Raw genomic sequence first — 23629 nt, forward strand, 5'->3', positions numbered from 1 at the left:
ATATATAGATGGTATTCTGATTGGAGGAACTTTCCCTGAGAAGGTGGGGGAAGCAGCAGCAGCAGTATGGCAAACACTAAATAAAGCAGAAATGAGATTGCACCTGAAAAATGTCAGGGACCAAGTAAAGAAGTAAAATTTTTAGGTACTTGGTGGATAGCAGGCAGTGCAGTGCTTCCTCCAGATACCTTAAGAAAACTTGAAGAGCTGCAAATGCCCCCATCAAGGAAGGAATTATAACAATTAATGGGAACTTCAGGATACTGGAGGAAGCGTGTACCTGGATTTTCTATCATTTCCTGTCCATTATACTGAGTCTTACAGAAAGGCAAACCCTGGGAGTGGGAATTAGAACATAAAGAGGCAGTCAAAACTCTAACTGAAGAATTAAAAATGTATCAGTCACTGGGACCAGTACACCCCTATGATCCTATTACAGCTGAATGGGGTTTCCCCAGAACAAGCTACTTACTGTAACCTGTTCCAAACTGGCCTTGATGGGCCAAAATGACCTTTATTGTTTAGCTCAACCACATTTAAAGAAACCAAACAATGATAGTCTGAATGGGAAAAGGGACTTCTATCTTCAGTCTGAGCAGTTAAACAAGCTGAGAGAATACCTGTGTAAACTAGAGGACCATTTAATTTACCAGAAGCAACCCTAAAGGGGACTGCTCCCCTAGAAGGCATTGCACAAAAACCCACTATCAGAAAATGGTATGCCTACCTAGCAGGACTTGACTTTAACTAAACCTCATGGGCCACTTGCCTAGGAAGCTACCAAGAGCAGTGGTACAAAACATGGAACTAGTGCACGATGGATTTTTCCTTCTTTTTAACGGTGTAACCTGTTTGGACTCTCACCACCTAAACAAGTCTCTATTTTCTCTTACAGCACCCTGCAGGATGGTAAATGGAAATGCTGTGTTCATGTTACTATAAACTGAGCACAAGGACAAGTGATTTAAATAAATTAGAACACCCATTGGTCTTCTCTATTAGCACTTCGAACTAAACAATGGTTCTTATATCTGATATACTGCCTCAATGGCAAAGAATTAATGAAAGGGACCACCAACTGATTGCAGATGCACTTGGTGTAGCCCAAGATAATGTTTCTGTAGTTCTTAGTTGTATCCAAGCTCAACTGTGGATGCAATCTATGGTAGCAGCAATTAGAAGAGAAGGTGAAGAGGGCACCTTACCCACTGAAATTCAAAATGTAATTTGGGATAATGCAACTAAATTTGAAAAAGAATTCCAGTCCTGGTGGTATTTAGTCAATTTTACTTATGACCCCATCAATAATAAGGTCATAGCTTTTGTCCTACCAATGCACAATGCTTTGGTATACACCATATACCCCATCACTGCACTAGGATTAAATCACAACGTAGCTATACTTTATCTTTTAGAACATGGAGTATGGTGCCAACAAAACAGAAACAAATGGCAAACTATTGATGTTAACATATGCGTTGTATGGGAACAACAAGGATTTATTTGTGAGAGTAACACCATCAAAGCCCAGGACATTTGTCTTGACACTGAACAAAATGTTTGTCATTTTGAAATACATCCCAATGAAACCCCTGAAACTGTATTTGTATAGATTGGAAAAGGATGTGTTTGTATTGCCTACCCCCATCCAAATGAATCTTACATTGGTGAAGAAACTACTACAACACGATGACCTGTGTCAACTGCTAGAACACGTCCAAAACAATGGACAAAAAACCCTAACCACTGTTCATCATGATACAGAAGAGATACATGATACACCGTGTCTTGGAAAGAGTGAAGAAGGATGGAGAACACCATTAGTGGGAAACTCTTCTTGGATGGTCACTGATAGCAATGGGAGTTTTTAATTTCATGCTTCACCCAGTTGTGATTTTATTAACTCTAATATTGCTTATAATTGTATTGTATATAAAGGTTTGGTACATGACAAAACAAATAATCCAACTTCAACCACCCAAAACATACAAATTAATGCATAACAAATAGCAGCACTTCACTATCTACTTAGCGTGAATCTGTAAGTGCACCAACTATCAATATACTATTTATGGCACAGAGGTATGAGGTGACCGTACCACCACTCTGTGAGGGTAAGATGAATTGACTATAGTCACGGGGTGGAGTGTGACAGTGTCCTCCCCCCACCCCAACCTGACCTGTATTGCCCGTAACCCTGCTCAAGTGATAACCACCAGTGGCCATCGTAATGGATGTGTCTGGTCATGTGGATTCGGGGGAGACAAGATAACAACACAATAGCCAAGGGCTAATTTGAGCAATGTGCCTACCTAACCACAGTACTGGTCAATGTCTGACTCAAGCCAAATTTGGATGAAACTAATATCTGTAGTTGGTATGTAAATATGACTATAAGTCAATTATCTTACTCCATAAATAGTGGACAGCCCAGGGCCTGTTGCCCTCTCCTGCATGACAGCAGGCTGCATGTCAGGATCTCCCCTTGAGTAGAGACACCTCTCAAGGTCACTCCTCAAGGTTGAGAGAATCCTTATTGCGTCAGATACTCGGTAAGTGAATTGGGAATAAGCATGCCGAAACTTTGAAAACTTGGCTAAGTTAAGTGATATAAACGATTGAGTGTGCATATATAATCCTTTAGACATAAACCATTGACGAAGTCTGGGACTAAGTCTGGATCCAGCCACACCTAAACTCCTCTCTGAGAAGGAGTTCAGAATGCAAGGGGGTCCTTTCTGAACCTTGTGACTCTACAGGAGGGTCTCCCTGACAGTTTTGTCTGACCCTGTCCTCCATCCAGTAAATAATCAAGTGTACCTTGCCATTGAATCTTGTTAAACAAACCACTGTCACATTTACTATCAAACTTCATTAAATCACTGTTTTATATCAGTAAACATATTGCTACTTCTCTCTTACAAGTGCGTCACTCCATCCATGACACCACCTCACAGGATGTCCCTATGCCCAATAAGCCACCACAGCCTTGAACCAAGGTAATCTCACACACCCTGTCAGGTGGATCTCTTCATCCAGAAGTAAACTGAGACATGGAGCAGTAAAAACTTGTCCCAGCTGTGCCCTGAATGGAAAACACAGCCAGCCTCTCCTCCCAGAGTGTATTGCCCTCCCAGAGGCAGGGATGAAATCACAGCTACCTGCCTAGGCAGGACATCTGGCAAGCAGGTCTCTGCTTACTGGGGAGCTGGGGGGGTCTCCATGAGGTCTCCCCCACTCATCCCAACCCTCCACAGCTACCACACAGGTACCTGGTTGCGGAAGGACTCGGCCCGGATAGGATCCTCGGCTGCCAGTGAGATGCTGCTGAGCAGAATGAAGAGCAGGATGAAGTTGGTGAACCAGGTGGCATTGACAATTCTGTGGCACAGCATCCGAAACCTGCCACGGACAGAAATGACATGAGATGCTGAGAGTGGCCAGAGGGACATCAGATAGGGCCATGGTAGCCTGGAAGAGGGTTATGGCTAAACCTTGAGGACAGGAAGGCCCTAGGCATGAAGGGATGTCTGTGCACCCCTTCCACAGAGACTTATACCAGTGAGCTGGCTCCCTTCAGAGCTGGCTTTTATGCACAAGTAGGACCCTATTGGGAAGGGCTGGTGCCAGAGGTACCCAGGCTGGGCCTGTCTCCATGAGGCAGCAAGAAGGGTCAATGCCTACTTGTTGGTTGGGCTGAAGATGAAGAAGGAGCTGGCTTCAGGCATGGGCACAGCCTTCTCTTTCAGCTGTAGCTCTGCGAGGGGACGTGGCCGAGGACTCAGGGGGATTTCAGGCTCATCTTCCTCATCGTCACCTGCACAGTGGCCACGAGGAGGGAAAAAGAAAGAATCACCCAGAGAGGGAGAGGGAATGTGACCTTATGGACAATCCTCTGATCCTGTGATCCTGATTTGGCATCTGTGCCAGGAGGACCTCAGTACCCCAAGGCTGGCAGAGGGTCACCACATCCTTTGCTCCTCACACAGCCAGGATTCTGGCACCATCCCTCTGCAGTTCCTCCCCAGCTTTCCTGCTGTGCTGCCAGGGACACATCTTACCTGGGAAGTCTGCAGAAGGGTAGGGGTCTTTGATCTCATTGACATTGGATTCAAATTCGTCCACTTTTAACTGAAACAAGGGAGAGACAGAGAGGACGTGCAGCTGAGTGTGCCAGTATTGCTGCCAAATGCTGCATGTTGGCCAGACCCTATCCTCTTGGAAGTCATGTAGGGCAAGCAGTGTCTCTGCATTTGGCCCGTACAGCACCACGCACATGGAGTCCTGGCCCAGGATGGAGTAGGGTGAGGGGAAATACCTCAGGGATGCTACAGTCTGAGAAAAGAGCAATACCAAGAGTATGGGACAGGAGAATGTGTATTGGGCAAGAGCCTGGGGCCATGCACCTATACCATGGGTGGAATAAGACTTGGGGTAACTCCTGGCTGATTCCCCATGGGGCATCTCTGGAAAGTGGATAGGGAAGCAGCTGCTGGCCAGATGTTTGTAAGAGGCAGTTCTGCACACAGTCAGCACAGCTGAATAGAGGGTTTTCCATACAGGTGTGGTGTGGACATCAAGGAGGTCTGGGATGCTGTTCACTTGCTCTGCTCCCCTCCACACTGGTGTGCATCAGCCCATCTCAACCACTGACAACTGGCTGTGGTCAAGGAAATGAATCAGAGGAAAAGGATCCCTAGCAATGGACCTGTTTCACCAGGCAACATGTCCTGTCTGTGCCCAGAGAGTCTCCATCACCAGAGGATGCTAAGGTGAGGAGTGATTCTGGCCCAGAAGAGTCCAGACCCAGGCTGGCTCCAAGCCTTTGTCAGTCCTGGCTGGTGGGAGGAAAAGCCTGGTCCCTCACCAGGAGCTCCCCAAGGCTCAGCCCCACCAGCACTGACCTTGGCTGTTGTAGAAATCCCTTCTCCCTTTGCTTTCTGCTCAAGCTTCTTTGCCAGCATCTGCTTCTCATCTTCAGACTTCTCTGGGTAACCTCTGAGTGGAGAGGAAGGGAGAGCAGGAACTGAACTCTGGGCACAGGTATGGGCAATTTTGTTCTGTCCCCTCACACCAAAGCACCTGGTTTGGGAGCTCCCACTGCCAGGGACTGCAGCACTCACCTGGACATCTTCCGCCGCTTGCGTTCCTCTGCTTTGGCCTTCTGGGCTAAGGTCAGGCTCTCAGCCTCAGCCAGATTATCAACTGCGATGGCCAGGAAGACATTGAGGAGGATATCTGGAGGGACAGCGCTAAGGACGTGAACTTGGTTCCCGTTTGGAGGATGTGGCCAGAGCTGTCAATGGTCTCCAGGGTGCCCTGAGAAACCTTCCTGGAGCTAAGCCCTTGAGATAACCCTGGCTGGTGATCCCTAACCCTGCACCCATGCTTGTAGGTACTGAGCTTTGGGCTGACTGCCCTCTCTGCCTTAGCTCAGTCCGTCCAGCTCAGCCTTGTTACTGCATTGACTGATGGCTGAATCTATGCCTGCTGGTCATCCAAACTTGCCCCGTGGTGTGCTTTCCTCGACTCCAGACCCCAGCCACCACCAATGCAAGCCCTGAAGCCTGTAGTTTGTTCCCTTGCTGTTCAGAACTGAAAAGCTTAAGGCAAGCACTGAAAGCTTAAGGAAGCCCCCCAGCTTCACAGTCCTGTGTAGCTGATGCTATGGGGCTCGGTACAGGGAGCCTGGGCCTGGCTTCGCAGGCAGCGGATACAGTTCCCACAAACAAAGAGGATGATGAAGTAGATGCAGACCAGCATGCCAGGAAAGGATGGGCCCCCATAGGCCATGATCCCATCATACATGATTGAATTCCAGTCCTCTCCGGTCAGGATCTGAGAGCAGAGCAGAAATAGGGACTCAGCAGCCTTCACAGCAGAGCACAGCAGAACCCCACAGCTCAATCCTGCCCTCCTGGCTCCAGCCCCAAACCCTTACAGCCCCTACAGCCCCACAGCCAAACCCCACCTCCCTGCTCAGACCTGAACCTGCACAACTGCTCATGACCCCAATCACATTTCCCTGCTCCTGCCTCAAAGCCACATTGCCTCCCACAAACCCACATCTCTCTGAGCCTCAGCTCTTGCCAGGAGACCCACAGCCCAGGTGAGACTCCCAGCACCCTGTCCTCCAGTCCCCTGCTGCACTTCCCACAGCACCATACCTGGAAGACACTGATGAGGGCCTGGGGAAAGTTGTCGAATGTGCTGCGTCGCACTTCCATGTCCTCAAAGTCAAACTTGCCCCCAAAAAGCTGCATGCCCAGCAGTGCAAAGACAATGATGAAGAGGAAGAGGAGGAGGAGCAGTGAGGCAATGGAGCGGACCGAGTTGAGCAGGGAGGCCACTAGGTTGCTCAGGGATGTCCAGTACCTGGGGAGAGGAGAGACAGGAGTGTGCGGGAGGTGAAGGAGTGGGGAAGGCTGTGGGCAGGACCAGGTAGGCGCAGGGAACAGCCTGCCTGGCCCAGGGGGATGTGCTGGCAGCCCAGGAAGGCGGAGCTCTGAACCAGCACCACTGACAGGCTGGGCACTGGGACTGCTCTAGCCAGGCCCCAGGAAGTGGAAATGAAGCTCCAGGCCTGGTGTGACAGGCAAGACACCCTGCTGCCTGCACAGGGCACCAGCAGGCAGGATGGGGAAGGGGAATGAACACACAGTGGGTTGGTGCCAGAAAGAGAAGCCAGGAGTCCTAGCCCACGGCACCCCCATTTACAACACCCCAGAACCCAGAGTGAGAGGGGGACCCCAGGAGACTTCCAGCAAGCCCTGCTCTGTCCTCCTCGCCACTAGACCATGTCCTAGAGACAGAAATCCCCAGCTTGGCCTTGTTCCTCCATCCAGGAACTACCAGCTCTGCTCATGCTGCAGCCCTCCCCAGGGACAAGGCCAGTGATGCCTGGGGACTGTGAGCCACCAGCACCCACAGAACTCCCTCCCCAACCTGGTGATCTTGAAGATGCGGAGAAGCCGGATGCAACGCAGCACAGAGATGCCCAGGGGTGACAAGGTGCCCAGTTCCACCAGGATGGTCTCCAAGATCCCCGCACACACCACGAAGCAGTCAAAGCGGTTGAAGAGTGACATGAAGTACTGGCGCAGACCCAGCGCATACATCTTCAGCAGCATCTCAGCCACAAAGAGGGCTAGCAGCACCCGGTTGGCATTGTCTGGGGTGCAAGATCCAGCCCATCAGAGCATGGACCTCTTAATCTCACCATGGCACAGCAGGAGGGGAAGGAGGGCAGTGCTGCTCACCTCCCTTCTCTGCCCGCTGAGAGCTGCAGCAAATGCTTTTTTTTCGGGGAGCACACAGGAAGATGAGGAGAAGGGTGATGTGTAACTGTGTGCTTGTATGTGTAAGAGTGTGGCTGTACTGTGCATGTGAGTCCATGCAGTGCGTGCATGTGTACTGGGCTGTGCGTGTGTGTACATGTGGCTGAGCTGTGTACATGTGTGCACAGCTGTACTTCATGTGTCTGTGTGTGTTTGCATGTGTGTGGGTGCAGGTAGCATGACTCCATGCATAAATGTGTGTGGCTATACTGCATGAGTGCATGCAACGTGTGTTTGTGTGTACTACGCAAGTACAGGTGTAAATGTATACACTCTGTGTGTGTTCACCATGCAAACCCATGTCCATAAGAATATATATGCTGTGCACGTATAACTGTATGGACCACACATTCAATGTGCAGCTGTGTGACAGTGCGGGGGGATGGCATACACACACTCATGTGGAGGCTGTGTTTGTGTGCATGGGCAAGTCTGCATGTGTCTAACAGCCCCTGTGCCATGCCAGTGTGGCTGTGCATGCACAGTAATAGTTCATGCATGTCTCTGGGGGAGCGGCGTGTCCCAGGCCCTCCCTCTCCCTCAGGCTCTTTGCTCACCTTGCACCTGTGTCAGCCATTCTGGCTGGAAGTGGTGCTCAGAGGCAATGGAGAGGGTGTTCAGTGCCACCAGCAGGATGACAAGCCAGTAGAAGAACTTGGACTTCACCACATCCCTGCACTTCCTACGAAACATTCGGTTCCAACGCCTCCACCGACGGCTGGAGAGACGGCCAAAGGGTCAGCCCAGGGCTGTGCCTACAGACTGCAGAGCAAAGCCACCCCTGCTCTCTTCTCCAGGGGCCTTCCCTGGAAAAGGCTGAGGAACATAACCCTGCCCCTGGCACTTGGGTGCATTCACTCAGGCATTGCAGTTCATTCACACAAACACCTCCTGGCTCCTTTCTGGCCTACAGTCACCTCTGGTTGGCTGCTACAGGCCCAGCTCCTAAACCACAAGACAGCCTGCATGGGCCATGAGAGGATGCTCAGAGCCTGGACCCAAAGTGAAGAGGTTGTTCACCTTGAAGTGGCTTTTTGCCAGCACCAGAGCAAAATTCCACAATGTTTGCATCTCCTCCTGAGCACACAGCCCCTGACTCTCCCCCAGAAACCAGTGGCTGACAAGAGAGCCTGGCCCAGCCAGGACAGCAAGCAAGAGACTGTGCAAGCCCACATGCAGAGCAGCAGATGGTTCAACCAGTGCATACTTACAAGTAGAGAATCCACTTATTCATGCCCTCAATTTCATACAAGCTCTCTGACTCTGACCCTCCTTCATCCGATGGCATCATACCTAAGAAGGGAACGACATCCCAGGCTTTCGTTGGACCCCTTGGGAAGAACATGCGGCAGGGAATCTCTCCCCGGAGCACATCAGGAAGAGCTTCCCCATCAGAAGTGAAACCAAGAAATGCTGTCCCAAGGAGACAGCAGCAAGAGTTTGGGTAGAAGGTTTTGAGTGTCAGGTGCAAACCAGGAACACCTGCCCTGCAGTAAGAGCAGCAGCAACCCAGACAGGCAGCCTGAAGAGACGGCAGTGTGTACATAGGTTCCCTCAGTGCAAGACACTCCCAGCATGGAGAAAACTGGGGTCAGTTGTGATCTGAGCAAATGCTGAACAACAGGAAGTTTGTAAAAGCACTGACCACAGGTGTGGAAGAAGTGTTTTGTCTTTCCAAGTATTTCCAAAGGCTTTTTGCACACATGTATCACTCAGTTTGAGGCATCAGAAGTTATTTCACTAGGCAGGGTGGCATAGCAGATGCAGCAGCTCAGTGGCAGAGCTCCCCAGCCCTTTCTGAGCCATTGGCTAGATGTCTGTATGTTCACCCCCCTCCCTCAGCCACTTCTAATCCCTTAAAATTGTCAAGAAATGGCAAGAAATTCATGCATCTGTTAGTGTGCAAGCTAGTAACCCTGCACTCTGACCCTGAAAACAAAAGTGCACATGCTCCTCATGGCTTCTCATGATCATTTCAGGTGCACTTTGCCAAAGGAGACCTAGGGCTTACTAGTAGTCTGTAAATATTAAATACAGTGGTTGAGGTGGAGATTTAGCATGAGGGCCAAGTTATTGCTAGTTTGGGTCAATTTCAAAAAAATTATTCAGGAAAGAAAAAAAAAAGAGGAAGGAAACTGTTCTGCAGAAGTCAAAGCATTTTGTTTCATAGGCTTTCAAGCAAAACGAGTCTTTGTGACTTCTCCAAAGGTCACTACCCTGCCTCTCTAGGATGGTCAGTGTTAGGAACCCAACCCTCATGCTAAGGGTCTTTAACCAAGCAGAGCTGCTACCTTCTCCCCTGGCCCGGTCACTGTCCATGACCTCAGCGTGGGTGATCCAATCCATGTAGCCCTTCAGATCCTCTTCCAGTTGCTGCTTCTCCCGCAGCTTCTGAAACGTGCCCCGTGACTTGGCCTTCTCACGCTCTTTGGTGAACTCACTGGGACAAGGCAAGCAGCAGAGTGAGACTCAGGAGGGGGACGGTGTGGAGGTCAGGTACCACAGCCCTGTACCAGGCCAATCCTTGCAGAAAGATAAAAGCCTGAAATACCCTACCACTTAGTGTTACCACTACATTGCTCTAGTGACTTTCCTCTTTCTTGGCCCTGTTCCATGACGCAAGATCATGGGGGATCATCACCTGATGCCTGATGGCAGGCAAGGTTTCTTCCCCACCACTGGCTGCTCTTTGGGAGCTCCTTGTTGCAGGATGCTGTGGTTGGACATGCCAACTAACACTAGACATTGGAGGCTTGTGGGAGTTCTCCAGCCCTGCTAAGGATTAGAGCAAGTGGGGTTTCACCCATCTGAGGGGCAGAAAGCTGCCCCAAGCTCTCCATGTGGGGAAGGTGAGCTCATCCTATGGCAAGTAACCAGGACACTCTTTTCATGGTAACATGGGAAAGACAGGTCTGCCAATGCAGGGGGTCTCACTCTTCTCATTCTTTGTTAATTAATTTCTTTTCTCTCCTGGTATCTGGCAGGACTGTAGATCTGCTGCCAAGCCAACCTGGTGTTGCTATGTGTTAGTAACAGGTCTCAGACAATATAACTATAATTAGACATACTACGCCTCAGGACTTGTCAGGCCTTGTCTGGATTTTCCTGATGTCAAGCATATTTTAGCTATATTTGCAAAAATACTTCAGAAACTTTTGCTGTGTCTGCAACTTAATCTAGGATCAGATGACTACTGTCCAGCTCGTCCTGCTGTTACAGCCAACTTCATGCAAAGGTCAGGTGCCTGTGGTCTGTCTTGTGGTTTTGAGCTTGTTTTAGCTATATTAACACCCACTTTGTTTTAACCTTGTGCAGTTGTATGGTTCTTGCCATAGAAAAGGACTAAGAAATCCAAGTAATTAGGGTATAACTAACCCTGTGAACTAATAGAGACGATGAGTGTGATCCACTTATACACACAGGATTGAAACATATAAAAAAGACCCTGAGCCTACATAGAACTGAGGAGAGAAGCCCCCCTCACTCCCCAGGACAACACACACTTTCCAGCAACAAAACTGGGATGCTGGCACCTCACCACAGCAACGCATAGTAGGTTGAGCATTGCACCAGAGATATTTTGTGCATAGCAGCTTTAACTGTACTGCTATGGGAATTACCACTACTTGAGTCATTTGGCATAGAAGTGTTATGATCATTGTAACCAGACTGATGATAGCTCGTTGTTGTATTTGGATGAGACTGCTGAAGCATTAATTAGACTAACAATATTTCTCTTGCATCCCTTGCATTCATATCAAAGGTGTTTTCCTTAGGTTGGCCATAAGGAAATCGTGTGTGCTCACAACAGGACGGCAGCGCTGTTGGTACCAGTGAGAACGACTGTCTCGACCCACAGCTGTGGGGTAAGGACTGCTTCTTTGAGCTCCCTGCTCAGCTTCTTTTGCTGTGAGTGCTGGCAGACACACTACAACACTACAAACACCTAATAATGTGCTCCATGGCTGTGTTTGCTGACAGCTGCTTGTGCTACAGGGAAAAGATTTCTGTGTTAGGTTTTGAGCTAAACCTCAGACAGTCATGAACACTAACACACAAAGTAATTCAAGGCTTAGGGTTTCTATAAGCATGCAAAAAAAAGAGAGAGGAATGGGAGAGTAAAAAGGAACAGAAACTTTTCAAGGCTTTCTTCTTGTATAGCTAAAACCAGCCAATGTCAACACTCTGATCACGCTCACTGATCTGCTGGCAAAGAGAAAGGACAGGGTGGCACTTACCCACTCAGCACCCCCAGCACCAGGTTGAGAACAAAGAAGGAGCCAAGCAAGATAAGGCTGACGAAGTAGATCCAGGGCCATTCATTCCCAATGGCATCATTTACCTGGCAAGGAGAGAGGCAGATGAAGCATTCTGAACACAGTCTGCTGTCTGTCGCCTCTTAGGGCCCCCTCAACAGCCTCTGGGAGCTTTGCCCCCTCTAAAGTGAGTGCTTGGGATGCTAGCAGATAAACCTGACTCTGAGCCCTGGGTCCTTATGACTCTGCATCTGGTTTTAGAGGAGGTAAAGACAGACCCAAGCATTTTGGGAACAGATTTAAACATCAGTCCCATGCCTAAGGCTCAGCAAGAAAGTCTCCCAAAGACTGCAAAACATGGGGTTTTGCCGGAGAAGCATCCACCAGCCAGCCATTGCTGTGCCTGGCCTGTACCTCTTCACAAAGGTGGGAGCTGGAGCACCGTACTGTCTGTCTGGAGAGCAAGGACAGCTTTGGCAGCGCCTGCAGAGATGCAGAAGACATGCCTGGTGCATTACGGGATGTGCATCACAGTATGAAGCTTGGTGGGGGCAGGATGTCTTTCACTGGTGGAGAGACCTAGTCCTGCTATGGAGTCCTGTGTCCTGGAGGGAATTCCCTGCTCTGAGGCAGGACCAGCAGTCACCTCTGCCGAGCTGGGCACCAAGCCCAAGCTGCTGAAGCGTACCCAGTAGAGGACTTCAGTCCAGCCCTCCATGGTGATGCACTGATAGACAGTCAGCATGGCAAAGCCAAAGTTATCGAAGTGAGTGATGCCATTGTTGGGCCCCGGCCAGCCGCTTCGGCACTCAGTGCCATTGATGGTGCAGTGTCGCCCGTGGCCAGAGCTGGTACATGGGGCTGGCTTCTCTGATGCCACCGTGGCAATCACATCTGAGGGAGAAAGCCATGGTGTGAGCAGCAGGTTAGGCCAAGTAGAGCAGGTCCCAGCACCTCCCAGCCTCCTGCAGAAGCTTTCCAAAAAGTGCCCCTTTCATCACCTCCTCACACCACATACCATCACCGAGCTGTGTGCTGTACCAAACATCCTTCAGTCCAGCCACACTCCCAGGCCTGATCCTGGCACAACCAGTCTTTCTGCTACCCACAGAACCTCTGTGGTCCCCACAGCAGCCACACAGAGACATCTCTGCCAAATCACCCCCCTGACACAGCCCCACCTGTCCCAAGGTAGTAGCAGGTCTTGTGCATCTTGCCCTTGAAGAGCTCTTGCCCAACAATGGCATAGATGATGATCATGAAGAGGACCAGCAGGGCGATGTGGAGCAGGGGCACCATGGCCTTGATGATGGAGTTCAGGACGACCTGAAGGCCTGCACCAAGGAGAAGGGAGAGGAGGTCAACCACTTTCTAAACAGCTTTGGGTCCACCTTGCATTCCTGCCAGCCCCTCTGACAAGCAGCCTCTGAAATGCCCTGGGTCAAGGGAAGAGGGGCATAGGTGGGTTGGGGCTGAAATCTCTGAAGCAAGAAATCCTTTCTCTACCCATCATGCAAGCATGCAGAAGACCCCAGCAGAGCCAGGCACCAGGCAGTGCTGGAGGCCGCTTCATGCCCCTCCATTTATTCTGTTGCTCTCATTCTGACTGTATTCACATGAGTTATGGAAGAAGAACCCTGCCCTGAGAAACTAGAGTGAGGTCCTGGCCCCTTTCACACTGGCCACCAAAAGGTGCTGACACTGAGCCGTGGAGGGAGCTATATGTGTGCCTACCTGCAGATCCCCAGTGTCGACAACTGCAAGCTGTAGGGATGAGCAAGAACCTTGGGCTCCTCCACACCCACCTTGTTGCTGGGCTTGATCCAGCAGCAACAAGAAACCTGGCCCATGGCCCCCCACCCTGGCCAGCCACAGGGGTTCAATCCACCCGCCAGCCCTTCATGTTGGCAGTACACCTAGCACCCACTTGGCACTCCGGACACCAGGCGCAGGGGTCTCAGCACACGAAATGCTCGGAGGGCCTTCACGTCAAAGCCGCCTTTTCCCCCTGAAGTTCCTCCCTGCTTCGCATTGACCTGCTCCAGGGTCATGGTGATAAGCCTGAAACAGCCGGGGCACAGAGCAGGGCAGGAAGGGGGAGAAGCAGAAGAAAGGACAGGGAGAAAGAGAAGGGCATGAGGATGGAGACCAAGAAATCTGTGCTAAGGATTCAGAGCTCTGCAGGCAGGAAAGCGAGGGACAGGACTCTACCAGCTGCAGTCAGCCTGACCCAGGGAACATCTCTTGGCTAAGTCCAGCTCCTGGGTGCACTTGTGGCTGGGCACCCCTCCACTGGGTGCCACCTGCACTGCTGAGCAGCCGGGGGCCCTCCCACCTCCTAGTGCCCAATGGACCTTCACCCTGTGTGCCAAACCCTGGAGGATCCCATGCCACTCCTATTCTCCAGGGCAAGGAGACCCAAGAGGCGTTAAGGAGTCAGACAGGAAGAAACAGGGGTTAGAGAGGATCCCAGGGGATGTCAGGGCATGAAAAAGGGTCCCATGGGAGAAGGCCATGAACTAAGTCTACAAGTTGCCCCCAAACCCACTGCAGTCACTAGAAAAATCAATGTAGCTGATGGGCTGTGGACCAGGCCTGGCACAAGTTGAGCACCAGCAGCTTCCCCTCCTTGCATTACCCTAGAGACACGATGGAAAAGTCGAGCACGTTCCAGCCGTTTCGGAGATAGGCATCCGTATGGAAAAGAAACCCATACGCAATTATCTTGAGCATCGCCTCAATGGCAAAGAAGATCAGGAAGGCGTATTCAATCTTCTCCTGGGGATTGGAAAGGCAAGCAGGAAAGGATGCTCTGTTAGAGCACACTGTCACCTCCCTTGGTATCACCACCGTGCATGGCTGCCCCCCACATGTCTCTGGATCAGCTCCTGCTACCAACCCGTCTGTGATCTCCCACACACACCAGGCAGCACTGTGGCTACCCTGGGCAGGAAGGGCTGGCATGCTGAGCCACCACATGCCACTCTCTGGCCTGCAGCATCATCCCCTGCATCCCTTCAATGGCACGCTGCCAGGACCATGTCCCTGGGCTATGGGTACCTGTTCTTACAAACTACACCAGCAAAGCCACCATTTCCAAACCCAGCACTCAGAGGTGTTTGGCTCAGGGCACTGCACATCTCCGGTTCTCCTCCCTGCTGCCTCACCCTTCCATTCTCCCATAACCTTCCTCCCACAGAGAGCACTGATGACTTCTCATCTTCTCCAGCTGAGGGCTTGCTGGGTCTGTCCTGGAGACACCACACAGTCACCATGGGACAAGCCAGCTGCATTGTGGCTTCCTTTGTGCCCTGGGCTCCCAGGGAAGTGAGGCCTTGGGGTCAAGACTTCCTGCCTAATGCCAGACATTTGCCTGGCAGAGTGAGCTGCTAGAAACTGGCCTGTGGGCTCTGCTGGGCAGAGGCATTGCACCCACTTGCAGGCAGGACCTGGCACCCTACTGCAGGGGCTCGGCACAGCCCTGCAGCCACAGAGCCCAGAATAGCTCGTCTTTCCCTGGAGCGCGGTCAGGAGCTGCCTGTGCCCACCTGGTTCTGCCTGTCACTGTGATCACTGCCCTTGCTGCCCTTTCCAGACTGGGATTAAAATCCCTCTGAACCAGCCAGATGGATGGGGCTATTTATATTTCTGTTTTTCCATGGCCTCTTTCCTCATCTGCACCCCATGAAGGGCAAGGAGCATCCCTGCTTGGGCTCTGCAGGGAATTGCACCCAGAAAGTCAGAAATGTCTCTCTCAGACCAAACTGGGAGCAGGTCTCCACTGGGGAAGGCTGCAGTGCTGCGAGCACACCTTCCTCCCAGGGTCCCTCTGGTTTGTCAAATGGAAAATGCTGTCCATTTAAGAAACCAGGGCCAGGGCTCAGACAGATGCACTGCTTGCTCAATTACCACATCCAAAAGCAGTAGCCATGCCAAGTGTCCCTGTATGACTGTGACCCATACAAGTGCCAGTTCCTTGTTGGATCTGAGGGCAGCAATGCTGAGAGCAGAGACCTAAGCATTGCAATTATCAGTGTTATCAGGGCTCTGTCTTCAAGGTTGTAGCTAAGGCAACTCAACACCACTCACCTCCTTCCATATCAGTGACATCCCCCCTAGCCTGTCCCCAAAAGCCTGTCCTTGTAATCCCAGACATGTAAATACGACTATCGTGAGGATCATTTCAGGTATGGAGGGACTGCAGAGCCACATCTAGCAGCCAGTGGTGTTGTGGGTTATCTCCCTTGCTGCAAATGGAGGAGAAATGGGGGAAGCCCACTGCAAGCTACAGCAGCCCTGCAGCTGCCAAGGCCCAGGCTGGATCCAACCTGGAGCCCCAGCACTGCAAAAGCTAATTCCTTGCCTTGCTTCATCCAGCAGGACAGATTCAGGCTCCAGGGTCTCTGACTGGCAGGGATCTCCCTCTAAAATCTCTTGCCCAGAACCAAAAGGTCCCTTTGAGAAGCCCAAACCAGATGAACGGTGCTTTGGCCAGCTCCAGCAGTATTTGCCCACCATGTGCAGCCAGTGAGCAGCGAGGTTCAAACCTGGGCCAAGGGAGAGCCAGCAGGCAGCCCCCTGGGACCCGGCTATGTTCCCTCCATCCTGGGAGAGGCAATAATTGCAAATTTTCTTACAGTACCAGCTCACTGTTGTGCTTTGCAGAACCAGCCACATACACGGAGCTGGATCATCCTGATCTGTCCTGCTGGTGTAACCCCTCTAGTACAAGGAAAATTCTTGGCATGGCCAGTGTGGAGGTTCTATGCAGTGATCCATCAGTGCTGGCTGGAGGAATCCCCCACCACCTCCTACAGCTGTAGGTCCAGTTGCCCTGGCTTATCTGGCTGTAAACTGTGGGCAAGTGCTGATGTTAGCAGAGCTAGAGAAGCCAGGCTGCTGACTATGAAGACATCTCATAAGCATTTTTGTCAGTGAGGTGAGGTACTGTAGCCTTTCAGTGGGGCAAGTCAGGGCAAACTCTCTCTGGATTCTCCAAGTGGTATGGCAGGACACATACTGGCAATGAAACTCATGTGGCCACAAAGCAATATCATGAGCCAGGGCAAACTTACTGCCGCCTCTGGATACCAGCAGAAAGAAGCTATGGGGTATTTTGTCCTGGCAGACTTTGTACCAGGTCAAGCACTGCATGCCCTGCACCTGGTGCAGACCCCCCCTTCATGTGCCCAGGCTGATTTGAAAAAAAAATCAGTCATGCACTTTGCACAGATCTGGTGCTGCCCATGTTGCAGGTCAGCATGGACACTGTGCACTCACGACCCAAGTGGCCACCCTGTGCCTGCACCATGAGGGAGACATGGCAGACCCTCCAAGCCAGGCACACACCATGTACAGGCACAACTCCACTGACCTCACTGAAGCCCTGGCCAGTTTCTAGCAGCTGAGGACCCACTCTGTGCCACCAGCACCCATCATCCCCTCATCACCTCCAGAATTCAGAGCTGGCTACCCACAGTGGGAGGCTGCTTAGGGAAGGGTGGCAGGGCTGCCTGGCAGACCTGGGATTGGGTGTATGAACAGCCTAGCCTTCAAAAGCCACTATAAAAAGATGCAGGTCTTTATAACACACCGGGCTGCTACACACACATGCTTCAACCATGTTAGGGGACACAGAGTAACCTGACCTGTGGGTGCTGAATGAGCTGTAGGAATAACAGCGTGCACCATGCCAATGCAATGCAACATGACACAGCTCCAGCCTGCTCAGCAATGTCAGCTCCCAGTCCCTATGGCCACACAGGGATCTCCAAAATGAGCCCCAGCTCCATGTCTCTAGTATCTCCTCCCAGGGAATAGGGGGAGCAGGGCTTGGATAAAGCCTCCCAGCTGGCCAAAGTGGGGGATAGATGGTAAGGGGACAGTGACTGTAACACAGCCAGATAGCTACTCCTGCTTCCCAGCAAAAGACATCCACATGCAGCAGGACTCACGGCACTTGCACTCCTCCATGACCCCTCCAAACTGTCCCCAGCCTCCTGCCCTCCTCCATGCCCTCTGTTCCTGCTCCTGCACCATCAGTCCCTGCACCTCCTCTAGAGCCTCTCAGTCTGGCCCTGCTTCCCTTTCCCCCTGCAGCTCTAGCCCCCATCACTTCACACCACCCTTTCGCTGCGAGGCTGAGGGGTGGCCCTTGCCATGGCTGAGGCAGTTGTCACAAATCACAGGAGATCTGAGGCTGGCGGGGATCTCTGGAGATCACCTAGTCCAAGCCCTCACTGCTCAAAGCAGGGCCAGCTTATAGTGGGTTGCTCAGAAATTTGTCCATGCAGGTTTTTAATTTCTCCAGATTCCACAACTTCCCTGGGCAACCTGTGCCAGTGTTTGACCACCCTCACCAATAAAAATGGTTTTTGTATGTGCACCAATGGGTTGACTGGGATGCAAGCATAAACTGCCTGCACCAGGACATGCAGGGCAGGTAGCTGTGCTGCTGAAGTCTTTCATAAGGACTTTTAAAACATAAAACACCCATAAGGGTGTTCTCCAGAGGCTTGCAGCAACCATGCTTTGCAAAAACAGAGCAGCTCTGTGTCTTTCTCCCCTTCCCCTGAATGTAGATGAGACAAGCCCTGCAGATGTAAGAGGGAGAAGGGGACAGGACAGCTAATGAATGTATGGGAGGGAACATAGTTACAGCAATCTCATAGGCTCCCCATCCTTTGGAAATCAAGATAAAAATGAGGGCTGGAGCAGAGGAAGGCTCTTTTGAGTATGTGGTGGGAAACCCTGGTTTCCCTGGGAAATCCAGCATGAAGGGCACAGTGGAAGGCAGGCAGGCCCCTCTGGGCTGCTGCGAACCATGTCTGGGAAGAGACATTGAGACAAACAATTCTGCTTCTCACAGTGGCCTCTGTCATAGCATGGGGAGCGCTTGGGAGGGGGACACATGGAGGAAAGAATTTGGAAGAGTTTTTGAATCATTTGCACAAATTTTTTAGAGCAGGTGGTTCGACTAGATGATCTCCAGAGGTCCCTCCACCCTCAGCTGCTCTGTAATGCTGGGATTTTCCTGCCATATCCCCCAGCCACAGCTCCTTCTTTCCCATAAACAAGTGACAGACCTGGGCTTGACAAACCCCAGGGCTGCAGAGACAGGAACCAAAAAAGCAATAAACCTCTCCATCAGCTATGCAAGCATGGAGGGGCCAGGCCCTACGATGAGTTGTTCCCCATTGCATCTCTCTCACTTGCTGTCCACAGCTCCTCATTACCTCACGTCCCTTCGCTGTCACACCAGCTGTCCCACGTCTGGTCAGATGTCTATGGGACACCTTGGTGGCATTCCTGAGGGTTGTCCCTGGACTAGATGCTCTAGGTCTGCTTGGTTTGAAAAGGCTTCGCTGGGTGCTACCACCTCTGCCAGCAAAACCATGGACAGGAGAATGATTTGGACACAGTACAGACAATGGCTCAGCTGACGCCTGTCAGACCCAGGGCATGGAGAGCCCAACTAGAGGAAGAGAAATCCAGAGGAGCTGCAGCTAATCTGCCCTTCTCCAGGGCTAGGAGCAGATGGTCAGCAAGGTCCCTTCAGAGGAAGCCTTGCTGTGGAGCTGGGGACCGTGGGGCATCCTGCTTGATGGAGCAGGTTTGGAAGCTGCTGTATTTTTACTGGCATTCAGGACAAGTGGTCAGCTCTGCTGGCCAAACTGGAGGGTGAGAGCTGTGCACCAGCAATGGGCAGCAAAAGTCACAGCTGGGATGTGTGCAAAGGGGAGGTGAAATCCTCTTGCCAGCTCTGTCCACGGGGGAAGGAGCTTGAAAGAGGGCAACCTCATCACAGCTGTATATGAAAAGGCTCCCAGGGTGGCCGAGCATCCATGAGTAGGGTCAGGAAGGGACAGCAACGGGGAGATCAGACAGGCCTGGCTCAGGTGCCTACCCAAAACCCCAGGCTGAGCCATGGAGGCTGCCAGGCTTGCCAAGCCACAAGCTGGGCAGGGTGCCAGTCCTTGACAGCGGCCCCAGCCCAGAGTGAAGGGGAGGATTGAGGCAGGGGAAGCTCATACAGCTGCATCTTTATGTGCAGCCCTCAAGATGCTGGGTGAAGCCGCAACAGTAGTTTCTGAAGTCCCACGCACAGAGTCCGTGCATGGAGATGTGCAGGCATGTGGTCTATTCTCACAGCTACTGGAGGACTCCAGGGAGATTAAGGGTGACCCCAGGCTCTAAGAAAGCCACATGTAATCAGGACTTCCCTGCAGTGAGTGACCCACGCCAGCCTCAAGGGACAGACACCCAACAGCAGGTACTTGCTTTTCAAAACCAGCACTGGACCAGCAATCTCTGCTCAAGGACTGCTAGACATGAGTCAGCTGCCCAAACATAGCTGTTTTCAGGGCTACTGGAGATGCCCTGGGCTATATGAGACAGTCCTGGGGTGGCAGATGTTACACAGAACCCACAAGCAAGTCACACCCCTCCAGAGCAGCAGATGGAGGTCTGGGACACCTGCAACAGCATCAGATGCCCATATTCCTGTAACTGAATGGTGGGATTTTTGGAGGCACGCTCCTTTACATTAAACATCTGTTCTACCTAAACATAATAACAAAGAGCCTACACATAGGCCATTACATGTGTTATTAAGAGTGTCTTCTGTACAGCTTGAGCTCCAGCCCTCGACTCACCATGTTCTACCTGATAAGCTTACAAAGCACATGGGACTCAGCCCAGCTGCTTTTGCATGCTCTGAAAGGGTGGCCTCCCTCTAAACAGTCACCCTTGGGTCCCATTAGTGAGGAAAAATAGGTACTTAGTGTGTGCAGCATGTAAGACACCACCCATCAGAAATGCAGGAGGAAACCAACTGCCCTAGCAGGCAAACCCTACTATAAATTTGCCTTTATATCTCTGTTGACCATAAATGGAGTGCAGGCAGCCAGCTCACATTTCTGAACTTGCTTGCTCCTGGAGCAAGACTTCTAGTGAAAGACAGTGTGATTTGGAGCTCAATGACAATTTTGGAAACTCAAGCCAAAGTGAAAATAAATGCTGTGAATTTTTGATTGAGTTGAAAAGTCAAGATCATTTCAGCAGGGTCAAAGAAAATATTTTGATTTTGTTAGAATTAGACAAAATCAGACAGAAACAGCATTACAAAAAAAAATCTGGATCAGAAGAAATCTAATTTAAAAAGAATAATAATGAAATATGTTGAAATTAAACAACTGTATTTCTTCCAGGATAAAGCGAAACAGATTCATAGAAGATTTATGGGTTATTAAATATACTTTTTTCACCCCCCCCAAAATGAGCTCTGGTTAACAAAGCTTTCATGAGACTAATTCTAAATCTAGTGTAAACTCTGTGTGCAAACCTTCCCCACGTGGTCCTGGAATGACATTCATATGTGTGGCTGCTCTCCAGGTTTTCCAACCTTGTGGGAAGAAAGTGGCAGCAGGGGTCTCCCAGGAGATCCTCCCTTCCCAAGACTCTCCTTGCTGGAGACCCTCAGCTTTAAATCAGAGTGGCTTTCACTGCATTAAGGGCCTGGGATACAGGAGGGTTCTCTGAAGGAAGGTCGGGCTGGACAGGCCCCTGCATACCCATTAACGGTGAGCTCTGATGAGACTAAGCCTCGATCCTGCCTCCACAAATAACGTGGGGCAATGGCCTTACTGCTCTGACTCAGTTTTCCCTCACTCGTTTTGCCTCCTCAACAATTTCAAGGTCTTTCTTAGATAAACTCAATCCTCTCTGGAGAGTTTGAAGACAGCAATGAAGAGAGGCAATTAAAAAAGTGACAGGGGGAGATTAAATGCATTGCAGGATCTTTCTGCTGCAGGAAGAAACGCCTCCAACAAGCCTTTGTTGCACTACCTGTGGGCCCCATGCAGAGCACAGCCTGATAGCCGAGGTGATGGGGGTCTGGCTCAGCTCTTAGCTGGGATTGCTCCTACAAAGCCACCAGAATGATGCCAAAGGGACATGCAGAGCAGGGATGAAAGAACAGAAGCCTGGCGCTGCCAGGCTCCTGATACAGAGGGCTGTTGGCATGGGAACAGGCTGAAAAAAAACCCAATAGGACAATAGGATATAGCATAAGGAATCTAATATACAATAAATATAAATAGATGAAATCTCATTTGTACATGACATTACTCAGTACACCCCTGCCTGCCTCCCGTTTATGGGAAAGGCTGTTGGTCCTTCTTGGGCAGCAACAGTCCCTGCCTAGGAGCACTGCGAGGCGGGCTGCTGCCAGGTTGTCCCCCCGTCATGCCACACTGCCACGTGCTGCTGGGCTTTCTCCAGGTCTGCCCTCGCAGGCTTCCTGGTCTCAGCCAAATCCCAAAACCCCTCCCAGCGGGAAGCCCCCATCCCCGCTGTCCTCACCTCCTGCTTTCCATGTTCAACCTGCCCCAGTTTTGCTTTGCCTCTGTCCTGTTTTTTGGCTGGGATAGAGTTAAATTTCTTCCTAGTAACTGGTACAGTGTGGTTTGGATTTAGTGAGAGAATAATGTTGATAACACACTGATGTTTTAGTTGTTGCTAAGTAGCGCTTATCCTAAGTTAAGGATTTTTCAGTTTCCCATGCTCTGTCAGCAAGCAGGTGCACAAGAAGCTGGGAGGGAACATGGCCAGGACAGCTGACCCGAACTAGCCAAAGAGATATTCCACACCATAGAACGTCATGCTCAGTATATAAACTGGGAGGAGTTGGCCAGGAGGGCTGAATCACTGCTTGGGCATCAGTCAGCAGGTGGTGAGCAATTGCATTGTGTATCACTTATCTTGGGTCTAATTTCTCTCTTTTTGTTATATTCCTTTTCATTACAATTATTATATTTGTATTATTATTATTATTGTTTTGGGGGGGGTTGTTTGTTTTTTTTCTTTTTTTTTTTATTTTAGTTATTAAACTGTTCTTATCTCAACCCATGAGTTTTAATTTTTCCCCCCCTGATTCTCCTCACCATCCCACTGGGAGGGGGGAGGAGTGAGCGAGCAGCTGCATGGTGCTTAGTTGCTGGCTGGGCTTAAACCGCAACAGTCTCTTTAATCTCTCAGCTGAGATAACCGCACCTTTCAAATCCTGTTATGCTCCCTTGGCCAGGGAAGAAGCCAAAACCAGCATCTTGAGCTTAATTCTGCCCAATGCTCGCAGGTTAGAGAAGCTGGTCAGACAGCACACCAGGAGGCTGAATGAACAACCCAGGAATTAACTCTCTGTGGGTATTTTTAATTACCCTCCTCTGTGGGCCTATCTTGGTTTTATTTTTAAAAGACATAATAACACATTGCCAATAGTGACCTCTCTTCTTTTTCCAAGGAAATGACAAGTAAACACTATCTTCACTGCCATTAAAAGCCTGTTGAGAGGAAAAGAGACAAAAGCAGTTCAAGGAACTAAAAATTGCACAACTAAAACCTTACTTTGTATTTTGTATCTTAGTTTCTTTGACTGCTTTAATATTTTTCCCTGCAGAGTCCCTAAGGAACAGGCAAAAACCAGAAAAGTGCTTTTTTAAGACACAAGTTGCCAGCCATACCTGCACACAACACACCCCACCCCAACACTGAGGAGTCCTGAAATTGGCAGAAGAGAATATTTCGTTAAAAAAGGGCGTATTTAGATGCTTTGATTCAGTCACCAAACTCAGACTCTCAATGGATCTGAAGAGGGGAAAGGGGTGACAAACTAAAAATAGTGCAAACTATTGATTTGGATCACATCAAAACAACTTATTCCAGGCAAAATGGAGTGACTGGGAAAATAAAAAATGGAATAACTGATTGGAAAGGAGCAACTTCTCTGCTTAACAGAGATTTTTTTTTCCCCCTCTTTAACAAAAACAGCCAAAATTAAAATATAGTTTTGAAATGAAAGGTCAGAAAACTCTATTCCAAAAATGCTGAAACAAAACATTTGAGCCTTTCTGGAACAGGATGTTTCCTTTTGGAAGTGTCATGATAAAAAATTGAGGGAATTCATTCTTTTTTTGGCATCAATTCTTCCTTTCTGTGTACCACACACACCAATCTGCTGCCTTTGATCTCAACCTAGGG

At 50.3% G+C, this 23629-nt stretch overlaps 1 protein-coding gene across 6 annotated transcripts in view; it reads right to left on the reverse strand.

Moving 5' to 3' along the window:
* CACNA1S (calcium voltage-gated channel subunit alpha1 S) overlaps positions 1-23629 on the reverse strand; it is a 56380-nt gene that overhangs the window by 25092 nt on the left and 7659 nt on the right. For all 6 annotated transcript variants that reach the window (XM_030000563.2, XM_030000559.2, XM_030000561.2 and 3 more), the window contains 16 exons: positions 14232-14371; positions 13521-13654; positions 12775-12927; positions 12282-12487; positions 11576-11679; positions 9629-9777; positions 8549-8630; positions 7895-8055; positions 6946-7171; positions 6168-6375; positions 5718-5838; positions 5124-5238; positions 4905-4998; positions 4062-4131; positions 3685-3817; positions 3273-3402 (listed from right to left, as the gene is read on the reverse strand). In XM_030000563.2, coding sequence (XP_029856423.1) covers positions 3273-3402; positions 3685-3817; positions 4062-4131; positions 4905-4998; positions 5124-5238; positions 5718-5838; positions 6168-6375; positions 6946-7171; positions 7895-8055; positions 8549-8630; positions 9629-9777; positions 11576-11679; positions 12282-12487; positions 12775-12927; positions 13521-13654; positions 14232-14371 — 2226 coding nt within the window. The remainder of the gene's footprint in view (positions 1-3272; positions 3403-3684; positions 3818-4061; positions 4132-4904; positions 4999-5123; positions 5239-5717; positions 5839-6167; positions 6376-6945; positions 7172-7894; positions 8056-8548; positions 8631-9628; positions 9778-11575; positions 11680-12281; positions 12488-12774; positions 12928-13520; positions 13655-14231; positions 14372-23629) is intronic.

This window comes from Aquila chrysaetos, chromosome 24 (genome assembly GCF_900496995.4).
Source record: "Aquila chrysaetos chrysaetos chromosome 24, bAquChr1.4, whole genome shotgun sequence".
NCBI classification, from domain to species: Eukaryota; Metazoa; Chordata; class Aves; order Accipitriformes; family Accipitridae; genus Aquila; species Aquila chrysaetos.